This window comes from Monodon monoceros, unplaced genomic scaffold (assembly GCF_005190385.1).
Source record: "Monodon monoceros isolate NGI ecotype Baffin Bay Population unplaced genomic scaffold, NGI_Narwhal_1 Super_Scaffold_22, whole genome shotgun sequence".
NCBI classification, from domain to species: Eukaryota; Metazoa; Chordata; class Mammalia; order Artiodactyla; family Monodontidae; genus Monodon; species Monodon monoceros.
This window is the reverse complement of record NW_021703779.1, coordinates 90,511,752-90,534,082: the sequence shown is the minus strand read 5'-3', so window position 1 is coordinate 90,534,082 and position 22,331 is coordinate 90,511,752. Positions and strand designations below refer to the sequence as shown.

Here is a 22,331-nt window from a genome sequence, read left to right as displayed (position 1 = left end):
TTTGGCTGCACTGGGTCTTAGTTGCGGCACACAGGATCTTCACTGCCGCGTGAGGGATCTTCACTGCGGCATGCGGGATCATTTAGTTACGGCATGTGGGATCTACTTCCCTGACCAGGGATCGAACCCAGGCCCCCTGGATTGGGAGCACAGAGTCTTAGCCACCGGACCACCAGGGAAGCCCCCAAAGCCCATTTTCGAATACCCGGGGCTACAGCAAGCGCAGAGGACCGGGGTCTAGCCTTACACTAGTAGTGACCTGGCACACATACACAAATCCACTAGAGAACAACAATAACACCAAATCAAACCAACAGGTATAAGATAGCTAAGGTCTCCTAGATGAGGTGAATTGGATTTTGATTTTAAAGGAGGTGGCAGGCGTGGACTATTAGAGAGGCCAGACAAGAACAGTCCAGATCTAGGGACTGTCACGGACAAAGTATGAAAACATAAGCAAGTCCTCCTGGGTCAGGGTGTGGTAGGAGGAGGGGGGTGGTGCTATCGTGACATCAGATCATTTCGTGATGGAGTCAAGCCACAGTGGGGAGTGATGGGATCTAAAGTTGGAAAAGTGACTCCCCGGTTCTCTCCCTGATCCCGAGACGCCTCGCTCCCGCCAAGCCCAGAGGCCCCGGATTCCCAGGCTGATGCTGCTCAGCGGGGGCTGGTTTTATTTAGCACACTGGGTTGGACTCAGATAATTACTTAATTGATCTTGCTTAAAAATAGAGCTGGCAAGGAACACCCACAGGATTTATTTTTGCTCTGGCTACTTAATAAAGCCCTGGAACACCAAGAGAAAGGGATGATAGGGTAGCTGGGAGTCACCTGGGCCTGGACTCCCCCCGGGACCTGACCGGTGGTGAAGCTGCTATGGTCCACACTGGGGTGGTGGGGGTGGGGGTGTATTGTGACATCATTTCCTGAGCACAGCGAGAGTGAGAAGGTTAATCCCTGTGTCTCTCCCAGACAAGAGCCTCCACCATGCTTGGTGGCCTGTCCGGGAGCCTGTCCTGGAGCGACAGAGTAACCCTGGGGGGCTTCTAGCTGCACTGGGGCATTTATGTGCAGATTGGTCTGCAGTGGGGGCCGGCTTCTGCCTGTGGCTAGATGTGACATGTGGAGAGGGGAATCATGGGGGAGGAAGGGGGAGTGGGGAAGGGAGCGGAAGAAAGAGGAGGAAAAAGGAGGGAAAGAAGGGGAGGGGGAGGAGAGGAGGGATTCTTCACTGGGTGGCCTGGCCTTGGTGGGTTACTCGGTGATGCCAAGACGGGATAGGTTGTACCTATCTGTACTCTCCAAATTCAAGCCTCACTTCCTCTGGGTGTTCAAGGGTTCAGGACACAAATGTCCCCTTAGTGACTTGGACCTCAGGATCTGCTTTACTCCGATCCACAAGGACTCCACAACGCTCCCTTTCCCCTCTGCTCACTGGCCCCGGCTTCTCTTCAACCTCTTCTTCTGTGACTGACACGGGGCTCAGCCACCAATTATTCCGATGGCTTAGCCAATGGGGCCCAGGTGTCACTTGGGCTTCACAGCCTTCCTTGAACAGGGATGGAGGAGGGCCTAGGTGGAGTTTGGGTATGAGAGTCAGGGAAATGGAGACGGAAGACACCTCTGTCCTCTATCCATCCCTTCGTCTGGGTGGCTCTGCCTCAAAGAACTATAGGGGTGCCTGGCAACGCACTGATTTCTCCACTCAGGCTGGGCCTCCTAGCTTGTCTCAGCTGCAGCTGTTCCTCACTACAGAAATGCCACGGGCCTCCCGGGAGCCCAGCCCAGGACAGCCTGTAAATGCACACAGTGCCTGTTAGCTCCGGCTGTCCTTCCCTCACCCACCCCCATGGGATATCACCAACTTCTGCGGATTCCTAGAGGACTCGGAGTTATCATCCATGGCCGCTTAATACACATCTTTCTGCGCTCCACCCACCTCTTCTCATTTGCTTATCTGGAACAGATGGCTCAGTTCACGTTAACCCCACAAAGCAGTGCGAAAGAGTGGGCTGGCCATGACCCCCCAGATTGGCCGCTGCATGGCATGGGCGGTCAAGCGTCACCTGCTCCTCGAAATCATACCACCCTGCGGTGGATTCTATACTGTCTCAGTCTGAGCCGCTTGTACTCCCAACATCACTGGGAGGTATCCAGAGGCAGGGAACAGGCATTTATTTTGCATCCCTTGTAACGCTGGGAACACAGCCGGTGCCTACTAAAAGCTCTGTGACTTAATGAGTCTATATCATTTCCCCCAGGCTGCTTCACCCTTCATTGCACCGTCTTCTCCAATTGAGACCTGGAGCTGTGGGATCACTTCAACGTGAAGAGAGCTCAATGTCACCACCTCTTCAGAAAACCACTATTTCCTTCCTTCAAGTAGCCAAATGATGTTTATGGGGCACTGTGCTAGAGACGGAAATTTCTTGAAGCACCGTGAGGATTCTGAGTGTACTGATACATATTCCTTCTCCCCACAATGCCCAGGGCTTCTCTGGATGCCACACACCCCTCACTCAATACCCACCCAGAGTCCCGAGGTCCCCGCTCCAACCCCTTCATCATAATGCTGTCCATTCTGAGGAGCAGCAGATGAGCAACTGGCCCAGAGCGAGACCTCGACGACCAGGCCGACTCTGGCCAAGGGCCGAGGGGAGGAGGCTGAAGCTGCACTTACTGCATCTGTTTCTCCAATTGCCACCTGCTCAGAAAATCGGACCTTCACGGGATTGGATCTCAGCTTGGCCTTCTTCGCAGCACTGATGAAGGCGGATTTGGGGGACTGGAAAAAGAACAGAGAGGGCTGGTGAGTTCTCCATCCCTGGGAAAAACCTGACCTTTGCTGCATGGGACTTAAGATGTCTCCGTATGGGTACCCTTTGCCCTGCTGATCAATAAGCCAATAAATAAGTATTGATTCCCTACTAGGTGCAAGGCAATGTGCTAAGTGCTTCCTTAGGTGACTGGTATGTTCTCTGTAAGCTGGGCATGAATCGAATTGGAGTAAGTTGAATCCCATTATTAATGCTCTAGGCCTAGGGGAGTTTGCAAAAATTCTTTGTAATAACATGCACTGAAGTTTTATATATTTGATTTTCTTAATGTGAGATATACCTAAATGGTGGTTTTTATTACATCTGAAGATGAACATCGCAAAGGATTTACAGAAATAATCTTATTCACTTCAAAGATATGCCCTGCCCCTAGGACGGAGGCTCATAGAAAATATTATTTTAGATGTGGAAGAAAGGAGGCCTAGCCCTCCAAAAGGATTTCTCCATTATTGGGGAGTAGAGCCATTAGGGATTTTACCCAGGTGTCCTGGCTTCCTAGTTCTGGGCTCTCCACTACTTTGTTCATCCAATTCTATAAGAAATGCTCAATCAGCTAGGCTCTCCAGTTTTCGAAAACTCCCACAAATTCAGCAGGACGCATGGTTAGCAAATGCTGGAAACGAAGTCTTTCCTGGGTGGGCCGTGGATTTGAGGAAATGCAGGAGTCCTGGTGAGGGGCACCCTCATGTTTTTGGGGGCATTTATTCATCCGTGTGACAAATTTAGGGAGGGCCCACTCTGTGCCAGGCACAGTTCTAGGTGATGAGGGATCCAGCAGTGAACAAGATGGGCAAAACTCCCTGGCCTCAGGGAGCGCCCATCCTAGCAGGGACAGACAGACAGACAATAAACACAGAAATATCTCTTAGGTAGCAAATAAGGACACGAGGACAAATCGAGCAGAGTGAGGGACTACAGCAGAGACTGAGGCCGTGAGGGTGGGGAGCGGCCGGGGTGTTATCTTAGACGGGACGGTCAGGGAAGACCTCTTCCAGGACGTGACATTTAAGCAGAGGCCTGAAGGAAGCGAGGTTGAGACCGCCATGAGGACGTCTGGAGCAAGAGCCTTCCAGGAAGAAAGAACAAGAAAGTCTCTGAGGTGGGAGGAGGACTGGGGTGCGTGTGGAACAGCCAGGAAGCCCAGTGTGGCCGGAGCGGAATGACTGAGCGGGGAGCCGCAGAGGAGTCTGGGGGCTGGATCACGTAGGGTCTTGTAAGCCGTGTCAGGAACTTTGGATTTTGCTCCACTGGAGGGTTTTGAGCAGACAGGATCCGACTTGCATTTAAAACGGATGCCTCTGTCTGCTGTGTGGAAAATAGTACAGGAGGGTGGCAACCAGAGAAGGGAGACCTGTTCGGAGTCTACTGCAGGAATACAGTTTAAAATATGATGGAGGCTTGGGCCAGGATGGTAATAATGGCGCTATGATCCCAAGTGAGTGGATTCTGGCTAGATTCTGAAGATAGAACCAAGATGCTATGTTGACGGACTGGTTGTGGGAGGTGAGACAGAGGAGTCAGCTGGAAGAATGGAGATGCCACTTACTGAGATGAGGAAGGGGGAAATCAGGCTTGGGGCTCCTTCAAACCATCTCCCCTACCAGTCTTGACATGGAGCCTGCGAGCCCTACAATCAAGCATTCCTTTGTGTTAAGGCCCTGAAGGGTCCCCACCAGCTGGGAAGGCAATACATTAAGCTATTTTCTGCCATTAACGCTGCGGTTGGGATTCATTTACTAGATCAGCCACAGGAGGGCAGGGCCCTAAGATAAAGACACACCAGCAACAAACGTCCTCGTCAGCTCTTGGGCCCTGGTCCCAGCTGTGTTCTCTTCCGGAGCCGACAATCTCACTCCCCACAGAGGGCGGACTGCAGAAAGCCACTGAGTCTCAGTGCTGGCTAGAGGGCAGAAACACCGGAGGGAGGAGCTTTAAAAAAAACCCCGGGGCTTTTAAAACATTTTTAAATTCCTGGGGATGGGGCCCAGGTATTGGTATCTTTTTAAGCTTCCGATGATTTCAAAATGCAGCTAAGCTTGGGAACCACTGAGCTAAAGGAACCTTAGACTTCTCATCCTGAGCCACAGAGGCAATTTGTTGGCAGCAGACAATATAGCACAAGGAAATCCAGGGCTGGAGATCGTCGCAGAAAGCGATGACAGTATTGATTGTTCGTGGAAGTCGAGAGATGCCTTTGTGTTGCGCAACTTGGTGCTCAAATCTTGGGTGGAGGCTGTGGGCTGTGGCAGGAGCAAAGGGAGGGGGCAAGATAGAAGGATCTGTACTTCTGTTCAGGCAGCTCTGCTTGACTCCGTCTCCACAGTAGTCACATTTCCACCAGAGGTGCCAGACACAAGGTAGGTGAACTCCTTGGTCTGCCTGACAGCCACCCTCTCTTTTCTCTGTGATCATCCGTTATCGAATGCCCTCGTGCACAGTGTGGAATGAGGCATGTCTAGAGACCTGAATGGGCCATTTAGTCCACCCTTCATTTTTACATAAGAAACGGAGGCCAGGGAAGAGGATACAGTTTACTCAATGCATCAAAATAAGTAGTGGAGCAAAAAACAGAACCCAGATTTTCTGAGTCTTGGATTAGCCATCATCCCCCACAGCAGACTGAAGCTGGAAGTCCATTCCTGGTCTTTCGTTCGCTGGTCTGGTTCTACCTTGGTCCTAGTGAATGGATTTGAACAAAGGAAGAACCCTAACTGGTACCCTCTTATGTATCACGTATGGAGAGGGGACAGCCTCCTCGCTATCCTCAAGGATTACAGTCATTTCCAGTGTCTGTTGTACAGCTGTTTGCAGCTTGTTTGTGCCTCATTCCTCATTGACCCTTGTCCTGTTGGTTTCTAAGACTCCATCCTATTCTCGGTCTTCGGCCTTGATCACTGATGGTGACTCACTCGCTGTCCGCTGATCTCTGCTACATGTCACAGAGTCATGTCTAGCTTTATGCTGCGACACAGGTGGCACCTATCTTGCAGTGTGACTTGAGGGGCTCTCAAAGGTCACCCTGTCCCAAAGCATCTTCAAAGTGCAAATATGGGGTCTGAAGTTCTTGATACTAGAGTCGCTCATTTGAATTAAAAGTATTGAGAATTGGGAAGGCCCTGGTCAACATTCAAATGTGGTACCTGGAAGGAATAATGAACCCACTTCAGGGGCCAGCAGACTATGGGCCTGTGTGGGCCAGCTCCTGCCCACCACATATTTTAGTAAATAAAGCTTTACTGGAACACAGCCATTAGGCCTACAAAGCCTAAAGTATTTACTATATGGCCCTTTACAGAAGAAATTCAGAGTCCTGCACTAACTCATTAGCATGCACTTACCCACTATGTCTAAAACTTACCTGATGATAAGAATCACTGGGAAATGCTCGTTAGAGAACACAGATTTCTAGGCCTACACCAGACTTCAAAAGTCAAAATCTCTGAGAGGGTAGTGCCCAGGAATTGTTGGAAATGTCCTAACGCACTAAGCATAGACTGAGTACCTTAAAGCTGGGACATCTGAGCTCCTGACTGACCCCATTTTTCCTCCAAGCAGCTGGGAGTCTTATTTTGCAATGGGCACCCTTTCTGGCTGAAATGAATTTTGGCCTGAAACAGGGGACTAGAATTGCTAATACCTCCGGGGCCATTGCAAGCCCCTTGAAGTAAATATGAAGCCAGCGGCTCCGTGGAATAAGCAACAGAAGAGAGAGGCTGCTTTTCCCTCAGGACTGAATTAAGCAGCTGGCGATCCTTTGACCATTTTTTAATTTGGTGGCTCTATTAGTACAGATTTCAGGGTTGTGTTCACTTATACCTTGGCCAAAGACAGGTATATGGCCAAACGTTTTAGTGTATGATAGGGCCGCACTTTGATAATTGTGAAAGGATTTTAAGAACATGGAGCTCAGGTTCCTGAAGCTTTGACAGCCTCCTGATTTCCCTTTCTGCTGTCTCATCTTCTTTGACACCTGAGCCTACTTATAAGCAATTCCCATAGCAACCACTGTGGGAGCCGGAGACAACGGAGGGCCATCCTGGTGTCAGGGGCCCACTGATAAGGGACCCAGGGGTCTTTCCTTCCTGCATTCAGGACTGCCTAGAGGGGAACATGTCCTCTCCCTGGCTTCCAAGGTCCCCCACAAACCACACATAACCCTCACTCCCCATCTATCGCCTAGTCGGGTGTTCTGCCCACAGCTCCCTGGACACACGGGGCTTCTTCCCACTTCTGTGTCTACCTCACGCTATCTCTTCACCATCCCCACCCTTCAGGGCCCCCAGCGTCCCTTTTGCTCAGCTAAATGCCACCTCTAAAACCCAGCTCAAACTCTACCTTGGTCCTGAACCCTTCCCCAACCTCGTCATTCCCCTCCCTGGGTTTCCTGTAGTACTCCTTGTGAATCCACACCACCATTGCTCATCTCCCTAACCAGGCTGCAAAAGAAGAGATGACATTTCATATTGCTGTGTCTTCCCCTAGCACCAAGCGCAGAGTAGGCAAATAGAAGGCAGTAGTTGATTGCTAGGGTTAATATCAAATTACTTCATCAATTCAGCAGATAGGGTTTGAGTACCTACTCTCTGCCAAGCAGTATACTGAAGAAGCTCTGTGGAAACTAATTCTTCTGCGGTGGTTCCCATTATTTTGGCTTTTTTTCTGGACAGGTGGTTCCAAGCAGAGGGGACTGAGACTCTTTGGGTACAGGCTAAGTTTTCAAAACCAGAAAACTAGGGTTTCATTTGAAGGGACTGTCTGCTTGCTTTGCCAGGGCTATTCTAGGACACAAGCCAGTACTTTATTTTAAAATATTTATTGAGGGCATACGATGTGAAAAGGTCTAAGGGTACCAAAATGAATACATATTCAGTCAATCACGGGGAATAGTTGGTCACTCAAAGATTAAAGAACACTCTTAAATACATATAGACTTAATAAGTGGCTATCTATGCAGTATGGTTTGAGGGTCCCTGGGAAAGGATTCCCTATGACTGCCCAAGATATTCCCCAATGATCTGCCATGGTAACAGTCACTCCTTTAAAAGGAAAATGCCATCAGAAAGCGACTACACATTAGACTGTGTACCCTGGCTACATATCAGAATCATTTGGGGAGAGTCTTCAAAAGATCAATACCTGGGCTCCATCCCCAGAGCTTCTAATTCAATTGGTCCGAGGCTAGACCCCAAGGATCAATATGTTTAAGAGCTTCTCAGGAGGTTCAAATGTATAACCAGTAGAGAACCACTGTATTAGACCATTATCAGCCACAGAATGTAGGAGTGGCAGGGGCCTTAAAGATTGTCTGGTTCAATGTTTCCCAAATTCTACTGAGCATCAGAATTACTTGTGGCTCTTATTAAAAGTACAGATTCTTGGGCCACAACCTGGACCTATCAGGAGATTTTCTTCTGGAGGCTGTCAAGCTTGAACATGAGAGTCTGGTAAGAGGCACCCATGAGATGCCAAGTGCTACCATGTTCTGTGATGTAGGAGCTGTAACAGTGAACATGTGCTGGGGGTCTTCAAGAAGCTTTCACTTTAACGTGAGAGAAGATTCTCTCGGTTGATTTCTGCTATTCATAGTTGTGTGAGTGCTGAACTAATGCATACTGAACAGTTGTTCCTGGGGGAAGTGTGTGTGTGTGTGTGTGTGTGTGTGTGTGTATCTCACATAGATTATAATCTTAAATTCTAAGAACAACTCATCCTGGTAGATTCGCTTTTCTTTATTTCACCAGGAGAAAATGAGGTTCTGAAGTGTTGTGACTTGCCTGAAGCTGCCCCATTAACAGAGTTGGCATTCAAACCCCATCCAACTGTCCCCAGAGCTGGAGCTTCCTGCACTACACTGCACTGCCCCCTACCATCTCCATCCTCTGGACAGCTCTGCATGACAGCTAAAACAAGAAGACAGAGCATCGTCTTGTTTGACCTCAGCTGGGATTGTGCATTGGGAGACTCAAAATTTTCACGCTGTGTGCATGTCAGCAAATGACCAGGAAACTGCCGTGAGTAAGGATTTTGGAGTCACAAATAAATTTTAGGCAGTGGACGAATCTGCAAATACGGAATCTGTGAATACTGAGGATCGACTGTACGTGTATGCAAGGCTGACATTTGGTTGGGATGCACTGGTATGGTCATACCTGTGGTAAAATATTGAGGGATTCTCTCCCACTGATTGGTAAGTAGCCAGTGCCCTAAGCTTCCTGGGTGCCACCTGACCTCTCCCCTGGGACCTCTTTATAAAAGATCAACTAAAGGGTTAACACCTGGCACAGTTAGACGGCCTGCAAGACTATGCTCCAGTGCCTGTGGCTGGCTTACATTTTGATTGGAAGGCCCCTCCTGTACAGGTTGCTAATTGTTTTACCTATCACTCCTGTTTTTACAATATACACTCCTGTGTATATGTGCTCACCCACTTTTCAATGTTTCTAGGGTTCAGAGAGCACAAGGCCAAGAACTAGAATGTAAGCTCTCTGAGAGTAGGAACCATGTCTGTCCTGTGCACTGCCATATTCCAAGCCTGGAAGAGTGCCTAGAATAGTAAGCGTTCAGTAAATGTTTGGTGAACAAATGAATGAACTAGAAACTCTCATTGAGGTTAGTCAGGCAAAGGTGTTTGGAAGACATGAGTCTCAAGGACAGAAGTCTGCAGGGCAGTGAGAACTAAGAAATGTACAAAGGAGAGAAGGAAAGCAGCCTGGCCATGGCAAAGAGGCCATGGGATGGGCAGTGGGGGCATAAGAACTGGGGGACCAAGGGGTGTTGGGGGCACTGGGATGAGAGTTGGGACAGAGATGCAGGGGGATGTTAGGCTCTTCATTCTGCACCTAAGTTTGGACGCTTGAGTTTAGTTTAGTTTTAGTTTAGGTTGCCGTGATGGCTGGAAGTTGGATTTCCTTCGTTCCTCCAACAAATGCTTATTGAGTGCCTATTCTATGCCAGCTGCTGTTCCAGGCGCTGGGGATACAGCAGTGAACCACAGCCTCTACCCTCGTGGAGCTGACATTCTATTGAGGGAGACAGACAATAAATACCTATAAGTATAATATTTCATGGGAATGTAAAATGATACAGCCACTCTGGAAAGTAGCCTGGCAGTTTCTTAATAAATTAAACATACGTTTAATATATGACTGAACAATCACACTTTTGGGCATTTGTCCCAGAGAAATGAAAACTTAATGCTCACACACACAAAAACCTGTACATGAATGTTTATAGCAGCTTTAACTGGGCTAGCCAAAGTCTGGAAGCAACCCCAATGTCCTTCAGTGGGTGGATGACCAAACAGTGGTACATCCATACCATGGAATACTATTCAGCGATAAAAAGGAGCAAACCATTAATACAAGCAATGGCTTGGATGAATCTCAAGGGCATTGTGCTGAGTGAAAAAAGCCAACCACCAAAGGTTACATACTCTATGATTCCATTTATATAATATTCTTGAAAGGATGAAATTACAGAAATGGAAAACAGACTGGTGGTTGACAGGGATTGAGGGTGGTGAGTAGGGGCACCATAAAAGGGTAACATGTGGGATCCTTTCAGTGATAGAACTGTCCAGTATCTTGACTGTGTTGATACACGAAGCCACACATGTGATAGAGTGACACTGAAACTTACGCACACATTGTACTGACATCAGTGCCCCAGTTCTGATATGGTACTGTAGGTATGTAACATGTAGCCACTGGGAGAAACATGGTAAAGGATGTCACTGTACTAGCTTTGCAACCTCCTGTGAATCTACAATGATTTCAAAACAAAAAGTTAAAAAAATATAATACTTCAGCTCTGCTAGGGAAATTAAACAGTATCAGGAGATAGTGGCAGGTAGATTCTATCTTAGAAAGGATAGTCCAGGAAGGTTTGTACAAGGAAGTGACACTTGAGGAGACCTGACTAACAATGTAACCCACAGTGGGTCTCTGATCAGAGAGGTAAACTCCAACCACGCCACAAGCATCATTTTTGGGGGGAACTGGTAGCCATTTTCATGGCAGGTGATTGGGGAGTGAGGGTTGACTGCCCACTGCCCACTAGGCAAGTAATCATGTGCAGTAAGGTGGGGAGGGAGGGGCCTATTGGTAACACCCACTGAGGGGTGGAGCTTGCAAGCCCTGAGACAGGAGAATTGGAATTGAGAAAGGCCTAAATACCAGGAAGCGTGTGTGTATGTTTGTGTGTGTGGTTCATTGACACAGAAGATGGCTGGGGGCCATGAGGAGAGGCAGTAAATGCCAGAGTTTGATTTGAACCCCGTCTTCCAGACTCGTGAGCCCATGCCTTGCATCTATGCACTGCCCCTCGCTTTGCACAGAAATGTCATCTCTCTCTGGATAATCTTTCCCTCCATCTGTGCCTGGGAAATCCTGCCCCATCTCTCAAGGTAGGGCTCAGGTGCAGCCTCCTCTGTGAAGTCTCCTCTGATTTCACGTCTCCCATCCCCAACAGATGTGACCTCCCCTGTGGCTATGGGATGGGGTTGGGACATAAGTGCTGGGGTGCAGGGTAGAGTTGGGGACACTGGAAAGGGACAACTAGGCTGGAGGTGGGAGGAGGGCTCTGAGTTTTGCATGCAGAAGGTTTGCACCTGGGTTTGTGAATTTGAGTTAAGATGACTAAAAGGATGTGACCTAGCAATGGACACTGGGCCTTCTGATTTCAACTTTTGAGAAGAAGGGTCTGGGGACTTTCACTTTTTTTTTTTTTTTTTTTTGCGGTACACGGGCCTCTCACTGTTGTGGCCTCTCCCGTTGCGGAGCACAGGCTCCGGACGCGCAGGCCCAGCGGCCATGGCTCACGGGCCCAGCCGCTCCGTGGCATGTGGGATCTTCCCGGACCGGGGCACGAACCCGTGTCCCCTGCATCGGCAGGCGGACTCTCAACCACTGCGCCACCAGGGAAGCCCCACTTTCACTTTTAATAAATAGTCCTGGTGACTATTATGATCAGGCAAGTTCAGGGAACACTGTTCTAGTCTAAATCCCTCAATTTACAGATGACGAAACAGGTTCAGAAAAGGGAACTAACTCACGCAGGGTCACATAGCCAGTTAGTGACTGAACCTGGACAAAGATGAACCTGTTTGTCCAACTGTACCTCCCCAGCAACTTTACAGTAAATCCCCCAAAACAGTGCTGTGTCTCACATATTGTAGGCCATTTAGTATACACCTGTGTGAATGAATAAATAAGATTAGCATCCACCGTCTGCAAGGATTAAGGGAATCGGACACCGGACAGGGAACTTTTGATGGGGCACAGCAAAAAGGAGGTAGAAAATATGTCTGGAACTGGGGCAGGGGTGGGGCAGCTTAAGTGGGGCAAAGCAGAGAGCACAAGGCAGAACAAAGCACTGTGTAGCCCTTCAAAATCCTCAAGTCTGGGATGTGAGTGTAGACAAGATGTTCCGAAAGTATGCTTCTAAGTTCACTCCTAAATCCCTGGCTCACAACAATGTTGGTCTTCGTCTCTCTCCTCGCCTTCTCCCATGGCTATAACTTTCCAATATGGGGATACGCTTGTCTCAGTCAGGAGGGAGGGCGGATGGCGAAGAGGCTCACTCACCTGATGAGTGTGCAGAACTGTAAGAACGATGAATTCCTTAGCGTTCCTACAGAGAGAAGAGGGGACAGGAGAGTAGTGTGTCATGCACTGGGTACTCATCTAGCACAAGAAGCAACACCAGAATTCTCCCCTGAGCTGCATTCAGGTATATGGATTAGGACAGAGGGCAATCTAAATATGTGCATGGCTGCCTCGCCTGCCATCATTTGTGGCGGCTGACATACACCATACATATAGGTTCACACAGGCGTCTGAAGATGGTATTACCATTATCTCTGGGGTTGTCATTTTTCAGGTCTTTTTAAATATTCCTTCTCACATTCTCTCTGTAGAAATCCTCAAACCCTAGGAGCAATTTTATCTATAGGCTAAAAAGTTCTCAAGGAAAACTAAAGACCTGAATTATGAAACTCAAAGGGAGCACAGTCAGAGTCCTGGGAAATGTGTACCATGATTATTGGCAATTTGGTATTTAAGCAAGAGGAGAAACTGAAAGGAAAAACCCAAAGGAGGTCATTTGGTCATCATGACTCATACTCAGCAGATTTGTTTTAATTGAAGGACCAAAAAAATGAGAGCCAGGAAGCAACAGATAGAAGGCAAGACTCTCCAGATAGCAAATATTCAAAAGGATGAAGAATTTGAAACTCTTCAGACAAGAATTACGCCAATGATCCAACAAGCTGTGAGGTATGAAAATTCTCTTCCAGGAATACATAATCCTTTAAAAGAACTAAAGGAATGGAAGGAGTTCGCCTTGAAGGAGCTTCCCCTCTCTTTGTTGGCCTTTTTCAAATGTTTCTGGGAACAAAGGTGTTCAGGAAGCAGAGTCAAGATGCCCTTGATTCTGGGTATTCAAGAAAGGCCAAGGCTCCCTGCTCAAGGACTTGGACCATTTCCCATATTCAATGAGGCAGAGTCCAGGGATGAATCATCTACAGGGTCTGGGAAGCTCCCAGGGGAAGGAAGGAGTTGTATTCCAGGGAAAACACCATAGAAAATCCTGTCTCTTGACCAGGGCAGGTGCCTAGTGTAAATCGCATTATGTGACTCCTGCACTCCGGCCCCTGCCACATCTCCCCATGTCATGTAGAGCAAAGCCAAAGTCCTTGCAGTAGCTACAACTCTCCCCCTTCTTTACCCCACTCCACACGCTGGCTTCTCCCCTGTTCCCCAAACACACCAGACACACTCCTGCTTTAGGGCCTTTACGCTGGGTTCTTCTTGCCTTCTCTAACATCCTCATTTTCTTCAAGTCTTTTTTTTTTTTTGGCGATGCTGCGCGGCATGCAGGATCTTAGGATCAAACTTGTGCAGTGGAAGCATGGAGTCCTAACCACTAGACCGCCAGGGAAGTCTCCAAGTCTTTCTTCAAATGTCACCTCATTGAGGCCGACACTGGCCGTGCTATTTAAAGTTGCACTCTGCACCCCTGTGCCCAGCATTCCTGATCTTCTTTATCCTGATCCCCTTTCTATTCTTCAATAACATTCATCAACTTCTAGTACACTGTACAATACTTATTTATCATGTTTATTGCTTATGGTGTGTCTCCTTCCACTAGAATGTAAACTCCAATGGGCAAGGATTTTCATCTAGCTTATTCACTGCTGTATATTTAGTGCCTAGAACAATGCCTCATGTACAGTAGACACTCGTTATAATAAATATTTACTGAATGAATGAATGATCTGCTAGCCCCTGAGGTTATCAAATGAGTGAGCTCTGTCTTGACCCAGAAAATGCTCTGGGCTCCCTCACAAAATCAGGCTACCTTGTTCTGGGGTGCAAAGATATCCACCAGAAACAAAGCAAAGACTTCCGAGGGGTCAGCCTGAAAGAACGCCAGTATACCCTGATGGGATTGAAAGAACTCACCCCATATTGGTGTGGTGGTGGAGTGTGAAGGGTGAAGGGTGGAGAGTGGGGGAATGCAACGGACAAACTGAACTTGGAGAAGAGACAAACTAAGGGTCATCAGGGACCAGACACATTCCAAGATATTAAGCTGGAGGGGGAGCATGTAAAGGAAGACCTGCTCTGGACTTCAGGAGGGAGTATTGCAAACCCCTCCAGAGCTAGCAAGGGGGTACCGCTCCTCTGCCTTTGAAGGGGAGGGAGGGGGTCTGGAGGCAGGTGGGCTTTGGGAGAAAAAGAAAGACAAGTGGGATGGAAACACTCCAAATCAAGAAGGGTTGAGGAGATGGATGCAGAGATGGAACAGACTACAGCAGGCAGAGAGGGAGAGCGGGAGGGCGAGCACAGGGTTCCATTTGAGGGGAGACAGCCCAGGTCCTCCAAACTGAGGTCAGCCCGTGGAATCTAGAGCCATCGTCTCTACCATCTCATTCCTTATCAACACGTGTATGCAAGGGGGCGTGGGGGTGCTGTGTGTGCATGTGGGAGTGCCTACGGTACGTGCGTGTGTGTGTGTGTGTGCAGGCATGTTTGTAGTGCATGATGTGTGTGTGTGTGGTATGTGGGGGGTGTGTGTGGGGGGTGCCATGTTTTGTGTCTGTGTGTGTATGGTATGCATGTGGGTGGGTGTGTAGTATGTGGTATGCATGGTGTGTATGTATGTGGTATGTGGTGGCATGGTGTGTGTGTGTGTTTGTGTGTGTGTGTGTGTGTGTGTGTGTGGTATGTGGTGGCTTGGTATGTATAGAGGTAAAGGAGAGGAAAAGTCAATGTGATTACTCCACGGACAGAGGGTGGTGGTCCTGCTAACACCCCTTTCTCTCTCTCACCTGCCCCCATATGGGGAGGGCACTAAGGGGTCACACACACTGTGAGCAAAATCCGCAATGGCAGGTTCCCTCCTTCAACCCACTGGCCAGGCATTTGGATTTTCTTGTGTTTTTTTTTTTGGGGGGGGGGATGGGAAACAGTGACTTGGTCACATTGTACTTATCTCAGAATGTCCTTTGAATGGCTTGTTTGGTTCTCACTGCTCACTTGGTCTGTCTCATTGGTCACTCATTGTTCTCATTGGTCACTCACTTGTTCTCATTGGTCACTTACTGCACAGCAAGTCGAAAACCAAAGGGCATGGGTAAGGGGAGTAGCTGGGTGGAGGGAGGTGAGGTGAGCTCTGGCAGGAGGCTGTCCAGTGATGTGAGCAGTGATGTCTGCTCACATCACTGGACGAGGCTAAGCCAGAGTGTGTGAGGGCCCTTGGGCCCCGGATGTCCTGGGTAGCCAGGAACCCTGGCTCGGGCTGCCCTTCCTGGGAGGGCTCCTCTCTCAGGGCCAGGGAGAGCTGTGGCAGCCATAGCTACGCCACTGGTGGGATGGGGAGGGCCGTACTCAGCTCTTGCCAAGGCCCTATTACCTGATGAGTTCTATGAACCTCTCCCTGGGGGCTTCGCTCACGTCCTCCTCATTAATAGCCACAATCTGGTCACCAGCCAGGAGCTTGTCCTCAGAGGGGCCTCCTGCAGAGGAGAGGAGACAGGCGTGAGGGTTGGGAAAGCGCAGGCCTGGGTGGGAGGGAGTTGACACTGCCTGAGGGAGCTGACGTGGGTGCAGGCGACGCTGCGGGCCACGTGGTGCCAGTGGCAGGGCCGCTGTTTGAGCCCCGGGCCACTGCTGCCTGTTGTGGATGGAGGGCAGAGGACTGGAGAAAGAGAATGCAGTGGCCCTCCTTTGGCTGGGAGTGGTGTGGTAGCAAAGGCCTGGTGCTCAGACGAGGTTCATGCGTGCTTCCTGGCTTGGGTCTAGAGAGGAGCACAGATTTCCGTTTCACCAGGAGGGATCTGCTTGGGCACAGAGAATGGCTTCCAGACTATTGGAGGGGCTACAGGTGATGGGAGGGGGCGAGGAATCTTCTTACTTGAACAATATCCAAACTCACTGGTCTGGAAGGATGTAGGCGCTCACTTGCCTGGAGACAAGGGGATGGACTAAAAGACCTGAAGGGTTTATTTTCTTTCACCTCTGAGACATGCTACTCTCCAAGAAATGAGGGGAACAAGGCATAGACCCTAAATCACGGGCACTTGGAAATTTCCTTTCCCTCCTTCCCATCTCTACTGTCAAGGTTTAGAAAGCAGACCTGCCTGAGGGCCTTACCTTCCTGGTTGGGGTGAAGGGTGGGTTTGAGGGGTGCCCCGGGCTATGCTGCTCGTGGTGTTTAGCAAAGACCTTCTTGGAGGAACGCTTTTTAGAGATTCAGGGAGAACGAGAAGTTGGACCCAGCTTAACTCAAACCCTGAAAGGGATGTTTAACGACATGCCTCTCTCAAACCAGCCTGGACGCTTATTGGGATCCACTCAAAAGGGCCAGATCCCAACTATTCCTCTCTCTACAAAGAAGTGTGCTGTGCAAATTCCACAAACATGAACAATAACAAGGCCACTGTGTCACTTGAGCACAGCTCAGTGGCTCTGCAGAGTGGGGCCTGTGTGCTAAGTGTGGCTCAGCCAGCAGGCCCAGTCTCCTGACAGCACAGTGACTTCAGAAATGGGGAGCATTGGTGGTGAAGAGTCCACTCTTTGCAGCCAGCCAGCCAGGCCCAGACTCTTAACCTCATATCGGCAATTCACTAGTTGTGGACGAGACATTTAATCTCTCTGAATCTTTCTTTCCTCATCTGTGAAATGGAGAAGTAACATCATGAGAATGTTGGGAGGATAGATGGGATGATGAGTGTATAGCACTTAAAACAGCTGATTGATGCTGGTAAGAATTCAATAAATGGTAGTTACCATATCCTCCAAGGGACAATTCCTTCAACTCATTTCATTCCTCCTATCTACTTCTGCCAATTATGCCAATCTTTTAGGTAGAGGCCACTCTACCTATTCCCTCCCTCCCTTCTTTGCTTCCTCCCTTCCTTCCTTCCATCCATCCATCCCTCCTTCCTTCCTTCCTTTTAATGGAGGAGGTCCTCATGGAACTCAATCTCCATCACAAGCCTTGGCTCTCTGATGCAGTAGTAAGCTCAGTTTACTACTATTTTCACGGAATGGTCTGTTGGCTTCTTCAACCATAACTGTTCCTCTATAGGATGCATCTTATCTTTTCTTGCGCTCTCAAAAACAAGTTCTCTGCAATCAGCCTGCCGGCCCCGTGGCCTCCTGTGGTCTCCCCTGTGGCTTTCCTTCTCTCCACTTCTCCAACCCCTTCTTCTACATTCTCATACCACCTGCAGCAACCTTATGAATTCTGTCTCCTCTGAAGTTAAACCAGGGGCTCCTGGTGGTCTGTTACTAAGTTTTATCTGGGTCCCTCTTTCCCAGGACAAATTTGATTTCTGATCAGAGACTCAAAAACCTTGCGCCAAACTGCAAGACTGACTCGGGAGCCTTAGGTCATCCATGAACTCTTGTACTGAATTGTTTTTTTACTTTATGCCCTCTAGTTGAAGAGCGAGCTTACAAAAATCTTTTTCTTTTCCTTGGAGGATTGCAAAATTCATCAAATTTCTGCTAGACCAGTTTGTACTCCGGCTGCTCCTCTTGACAGAGCGAGAAACTGTTGTAAACATCTAATGCCTCAGGCCCAGCAAGTCAGGAATAGAGCTCCTTTCGGTCTGTCTTTTCTGTCAATGCCGAGCAAGATTCAGAACAAAACAGTGCTCAGGCCCTTTCCCATTTCATTCATGACAGCAGGCTTTACAGTTCCGGTGGAGTTCTCGCTTGGTCCACCCCGCATGGTCCCATTCAAGCCCTGCTCCCCCCGCATGGCATCACACAGGCTTAAGTGCAAATCCTAGCTCTGCTGCTTCCTAGCAGAGTGACCCTGGACAAGTCATTTCCCTTCCTCTATGCCTCGGTTTCCTCATTTGTAAAATAGGAATGGTATTACTTACCTTGTGGGCGCAGCTGTGAGGATTGAACAAGATGATGTAAAGCACACAGTAGTACCTCCATCAATGGTAGGTGTTGTATTGCCACTGTGGCATTCAGAGATTTCACTCTCCTCTCCCACCTATGGTCTATCTATATCCTGACTCCAGTCTTTAATGGATGACCTATTTCATGAACGTGTCCTAGTCTCCAGAGCCTGATGGTTAGATTCTTGGGGACAGGAACTCTGTCTTGTATTTCCCTATAACCTTGCTGGGCTTAGAGTAGGCGATCAATACATATTTGCTGAATTGAATCGGATGAGTATTCCTCATCCAAGGCAGTATGGCTCTCCTAGGAAGGTTCTGTGCAAAGGGAAGTTTTATTAAGACCCAGACCCTACTGAACCATCAGCTACAGCCTCTGTCTAGAGCCCAAGCAGCCTCTATGGTGTGTGTGGGTAAGTCTTAAAAGCCTAGCTCCATCACACAGTCACTGGTTGGCAAGTCTTCACCCACTCTTCATGAGTTCCTTGGCAACACAGTATACTCGGGTGCTCTGCTCTTTGGGGCGATGTGTGGGTGTTGGGGGGGTAGGAGCCAGGGCCACGGGGACACTCTGAGGGACACCTACCTGGCCTCACAGATCGCACCACCACAGGCCTCTCACTGCCGGCCACGAAGCCAAAGCCATATATAGGGTCCCGGTGAATGGTCACTTGTCGCAGCGTCTCTGCTCGCAGCTGCTCACATTCCATATCATGTGCGCTCTCTTCCTGTATCACATGACTGAGGGGAAGGGGAAGACGGGAGCAAAACAAGACGCAAAGGCAACTAAGCCTCAGAAGCAGCTGGGAGGGACACCGAAAAGGGTGCTGCCCATGGCACCAGGGAGTTCACGCACATCACCTCCTACATCCTCCGGCACCAGCAGAGGTGAGGACTGCCTCATATTTCAGACTGGAGAAAGAAGAGTCTAGAAAGGAGAAGCCGCTTGTCTACAGGGCCAGGGCCAACAGAGGAAATTGGCCTCATGGAGCCTGACATTAGAGTCAGTCCTAAAAAGGACTAACAGCTAGTTAGTTCAAAAGGTTATCACCCATTGAACTGGCTATTAACTCCCTAAGAGAAAGCAGAACCTTGAGGGAAGGGACCACAAAACAGGCAAGGAAGTGGGGAAGGAATGTGAGGTCATTTCAGAATGTGGAGCACCTTCAGGAAGTCCTTGTGTAATCTTAAACTTTAATGTCCCTTAGGTTATATATAAAAATAAACTATTGAGATGCCATATGTAAACAAACGGGCTCATGTGGAGGACCCGCACCTACGCAACCGTGCATAACGCCAGCTTATTTCAGTTAATGGGATAGCTGGAGAACGGCTCCCATGGGCAAGAAGGGGAGCTGCCTCCTGTGGCTGCCGGAAGACCCGAACCCAGACGAGCTGGGAGGAGAGAAATCGCTGGCTCAGGACTCGGGGGAGATTATAGATAGCACTCCTGATGCTGACGGCGCAGCTTACTGAAGCTTAGGAATTACACTGGGACTTTACAGAGGGTCTACAGTAAGGGCCAGGGTGAGGCATCCTGCAGCCAAGGATGGGTCTGAGCTCACTATCTGAATGAAGAGCCCTAAGGGGTGAGGGCGTGGGGGACCCTGGGCTTTGTGAAGGCACTGTGTGCAGGGGCAAGGGAAGAGGCAAAAATGGGAACGAATGGCCAGCAGGCAGGAGAGGGCAGGTGGAGGTAGAAGAGAGCGGACCAGACCCAAGAGGCCCAGAGCCTCAGCCCCCTGAATTGGCCTAATAAAAGGGATTGAGTTTCCTAGCCTAGGTGTGTATATTCTCAAAAATTAAGGTTCCAGGCAGTGCCCTTCTGAACAAGATACAGAGGGCCAGGAGCTAATTAATCAAACTAGTGTAAGGTTTGGAAAAGAAGTGGGAGGTTCTGACACTGTGAGAGTGATTGTTGACTAGCGAAGAATACCAAATTCCTCGGGAGCAAGTGGTTGTAAGCAGTTAGGTTGTTTATCAGGATGCAGATTCGGTAGGTTTAGAGTAATCGTATAAAAGAGAAATTCATAGTCCCGGGCTTGTCTCTCTCACAGAAGAACTCAGGCAGGAAGACGGACTGTGGCTGATCTGAATCCGACCACATCAACTCTGGCTGCACTCATGCTGGCTTGGGCCCTGTCTGGTGCCCCCTGAGGGAGGTGGAAGGAGCTGCTAAGATGAGGTCAAGCCTGCTGAAGATGAATTCAGAAACTGGCTCCTTCCCTCTCATGCTGGTAAGACAAATGGTCATTCTTCAACAGAAAGTCACTTGGAAGCTGGAACTTGGCTGGCCGGTGTTCTGGATAGGGACCCTCCCAGGAGGCTCAGTGAGGGTGGCCTCAGGCTGGCACCTCTCTCATTTCTGCTGCTGGTGGCAGGCAGGCAGGCACTTGGCCTTGAAGGGAGCCAGAGAACATCTTCCTGTAGCCGCCATCTTGCCTCACCCCTACAGCTGCTTCCCAAACGAGCCCTTTGTCTCCTGTCATCCGACCTCAACTCACTGGCACTAAAGGGGCCTGTTCTTGGGATGACACCAGCTCATTTCCGCCATGGGCACCAGCCAGGGCAACCTGGACGATGAGAGCCTGTCAGGCTGCACATCCTGGGGCATGGGGAGCAGGGACACTGCAAGGAAGATCCAGGCACCTGTGGGAGTGCTTGCTACCCTGTCCTGCATGCAGGGCCCCCGGGCCACTGCAGCCTCGGTTTTGCTGCCTTTTTCTTTTTCCAAAGCTGATGACATGCCAGTCTCCACTGGGCCTTGAGGCACCACCAATCCTCATGAAAACAGACACTCCTGGTGCCAGGGGACCCAACAAGCTAAGAGCCTTTTGTGACCCAAGTGTTCTGCTTTCCTGTTTTGACTATGTTAATCCATCAGCAGGTATTTATCGAGGGCCTACTCACACAGTTGGAGCTTTGGGGGGCCCAAGAAGTTACAGATCTCTGCCTTCAAAGATCTTCCAGTCTAGGGCTTCCCTGGTGGCGCAGTGGTTGAGAGTCCGCCTGCCGATGCAGGGGACGCGGGTTCGTGTCCCGCTCCGGGAAGATCCCACATGCCGCGGAGCGGCTGGGCCTGTGAGCCATGGCTGCGGAGCCTGCACGTCCGGAGCCTGTGCTCCGCAACGGGAGAGGCCACAACAGTGAGAGGCCCGCGTACCACACACACACAAAAAAATATCTTCCAGTCTAGCAGGGGGCGCGGGGGGAGAGGGGGCAGGTCAGAGAGACAAGTGTACACTGAACAAGAGAATTAGAGTGGTAACTGAGAATAGTATATGAAGTCCATGATTAAGGCCCAAATTGTGTGTTCAGAGAAGGGGGTGGAGGACCAGAGAGGGCTCCCAGGAGGAGACGGGAACCGTGCTGGATGGCCAGGAAAGGGCAGTGATGGGAAGAGTGACAAGAGGCTAAGCTCTGTCTGTGGGTGGCCCCCATCTCCCCACAAGGGACCCGGCTATTTCTCCCACAGTCACAGGCATGTCTCCAGGTGCGACTGGAGCACATTCGTCCCCGGCTTGTCCCTAACAGAGCTGGACTACCTGTCCCTAATTGGATCCTCCCCCAATTCTGCAAGCAGCCATTTTTTCACACTGTCTGGGCCTTCCCAGCTTCTGTGGTCAGGGAAGAAATACCTCCTTTAACTGACCAGAAGGCCATTTTGCAATGCAAATGGAAGCTGTCCCTGCCCTCATGGGGTTTGCATCTTTCAGTGTCTGCGGCTCAGTCCCTCTGAAATTTGCTGAGTGCCTAGAGACTTGGGAGTGACACTGAAGTCAAGCGGTGACGGATGACGGGAGCTCAGCTGTCCACGGGTCACGTGACTGCCATCCTGGGGAAAATACGCACTTCGAAAGATGCTTGGCTTCTGCCTTCTGGTCCCTTCGAACAGGGCAACCCTGAACAAAACTATGAAGCAGCCAAAGCTTATGGTCCTCTCTCCCCATCCTCTGCCCAGCTTTGTTTCTGGGATCTGCTATTTTCTTCTGTTTGCCCCAAAGCACGCAGTGCCTTCAATCTGTCCCTTTCCTACCCAAGGCCCCCAGAGGTGTCCCTTCACCCTGCGCCAG

The 22,331-nt window shown here is 49.7% G+C and overlaps 1 protein-coding gene across 1 annotated transcript in view; it reads right to left on the bottom strand.

The window, feature by feature from the left end:
- The window catches only part of FRMPD3 (FERM and PDZ domain containing 3), an 83,807-nt gene that overhangs the window by 43,301 nt on the left and 18,175 nt on the right, over positions 1 to 22,331 (bottom strand). The window contains exons 2-5 of the mRNA XM_029240214.1: positions 18,845 to 18,999; positions 15,753 to 15,855; positions 12,422 to 12,467; positions 2,681 to 2,785 (exon numbers count right to left, since the gene is read on the bottom strand). Of these exons, the coding sequence (XP_029096047.1) occupies positions 2,681 to 2,785; positions 12,422 to 12,467; positions 15,753 to 15,855; positions 18,845 to 18,999 (409 nt within the window). The remainder of the gene's footprint in view (positions 1 to 2,680; positions 2,786 to 12,421; positions 12,468 to 15,752; positions 15,856 to 18,844; positions 19,000 to 22,331) is intronic.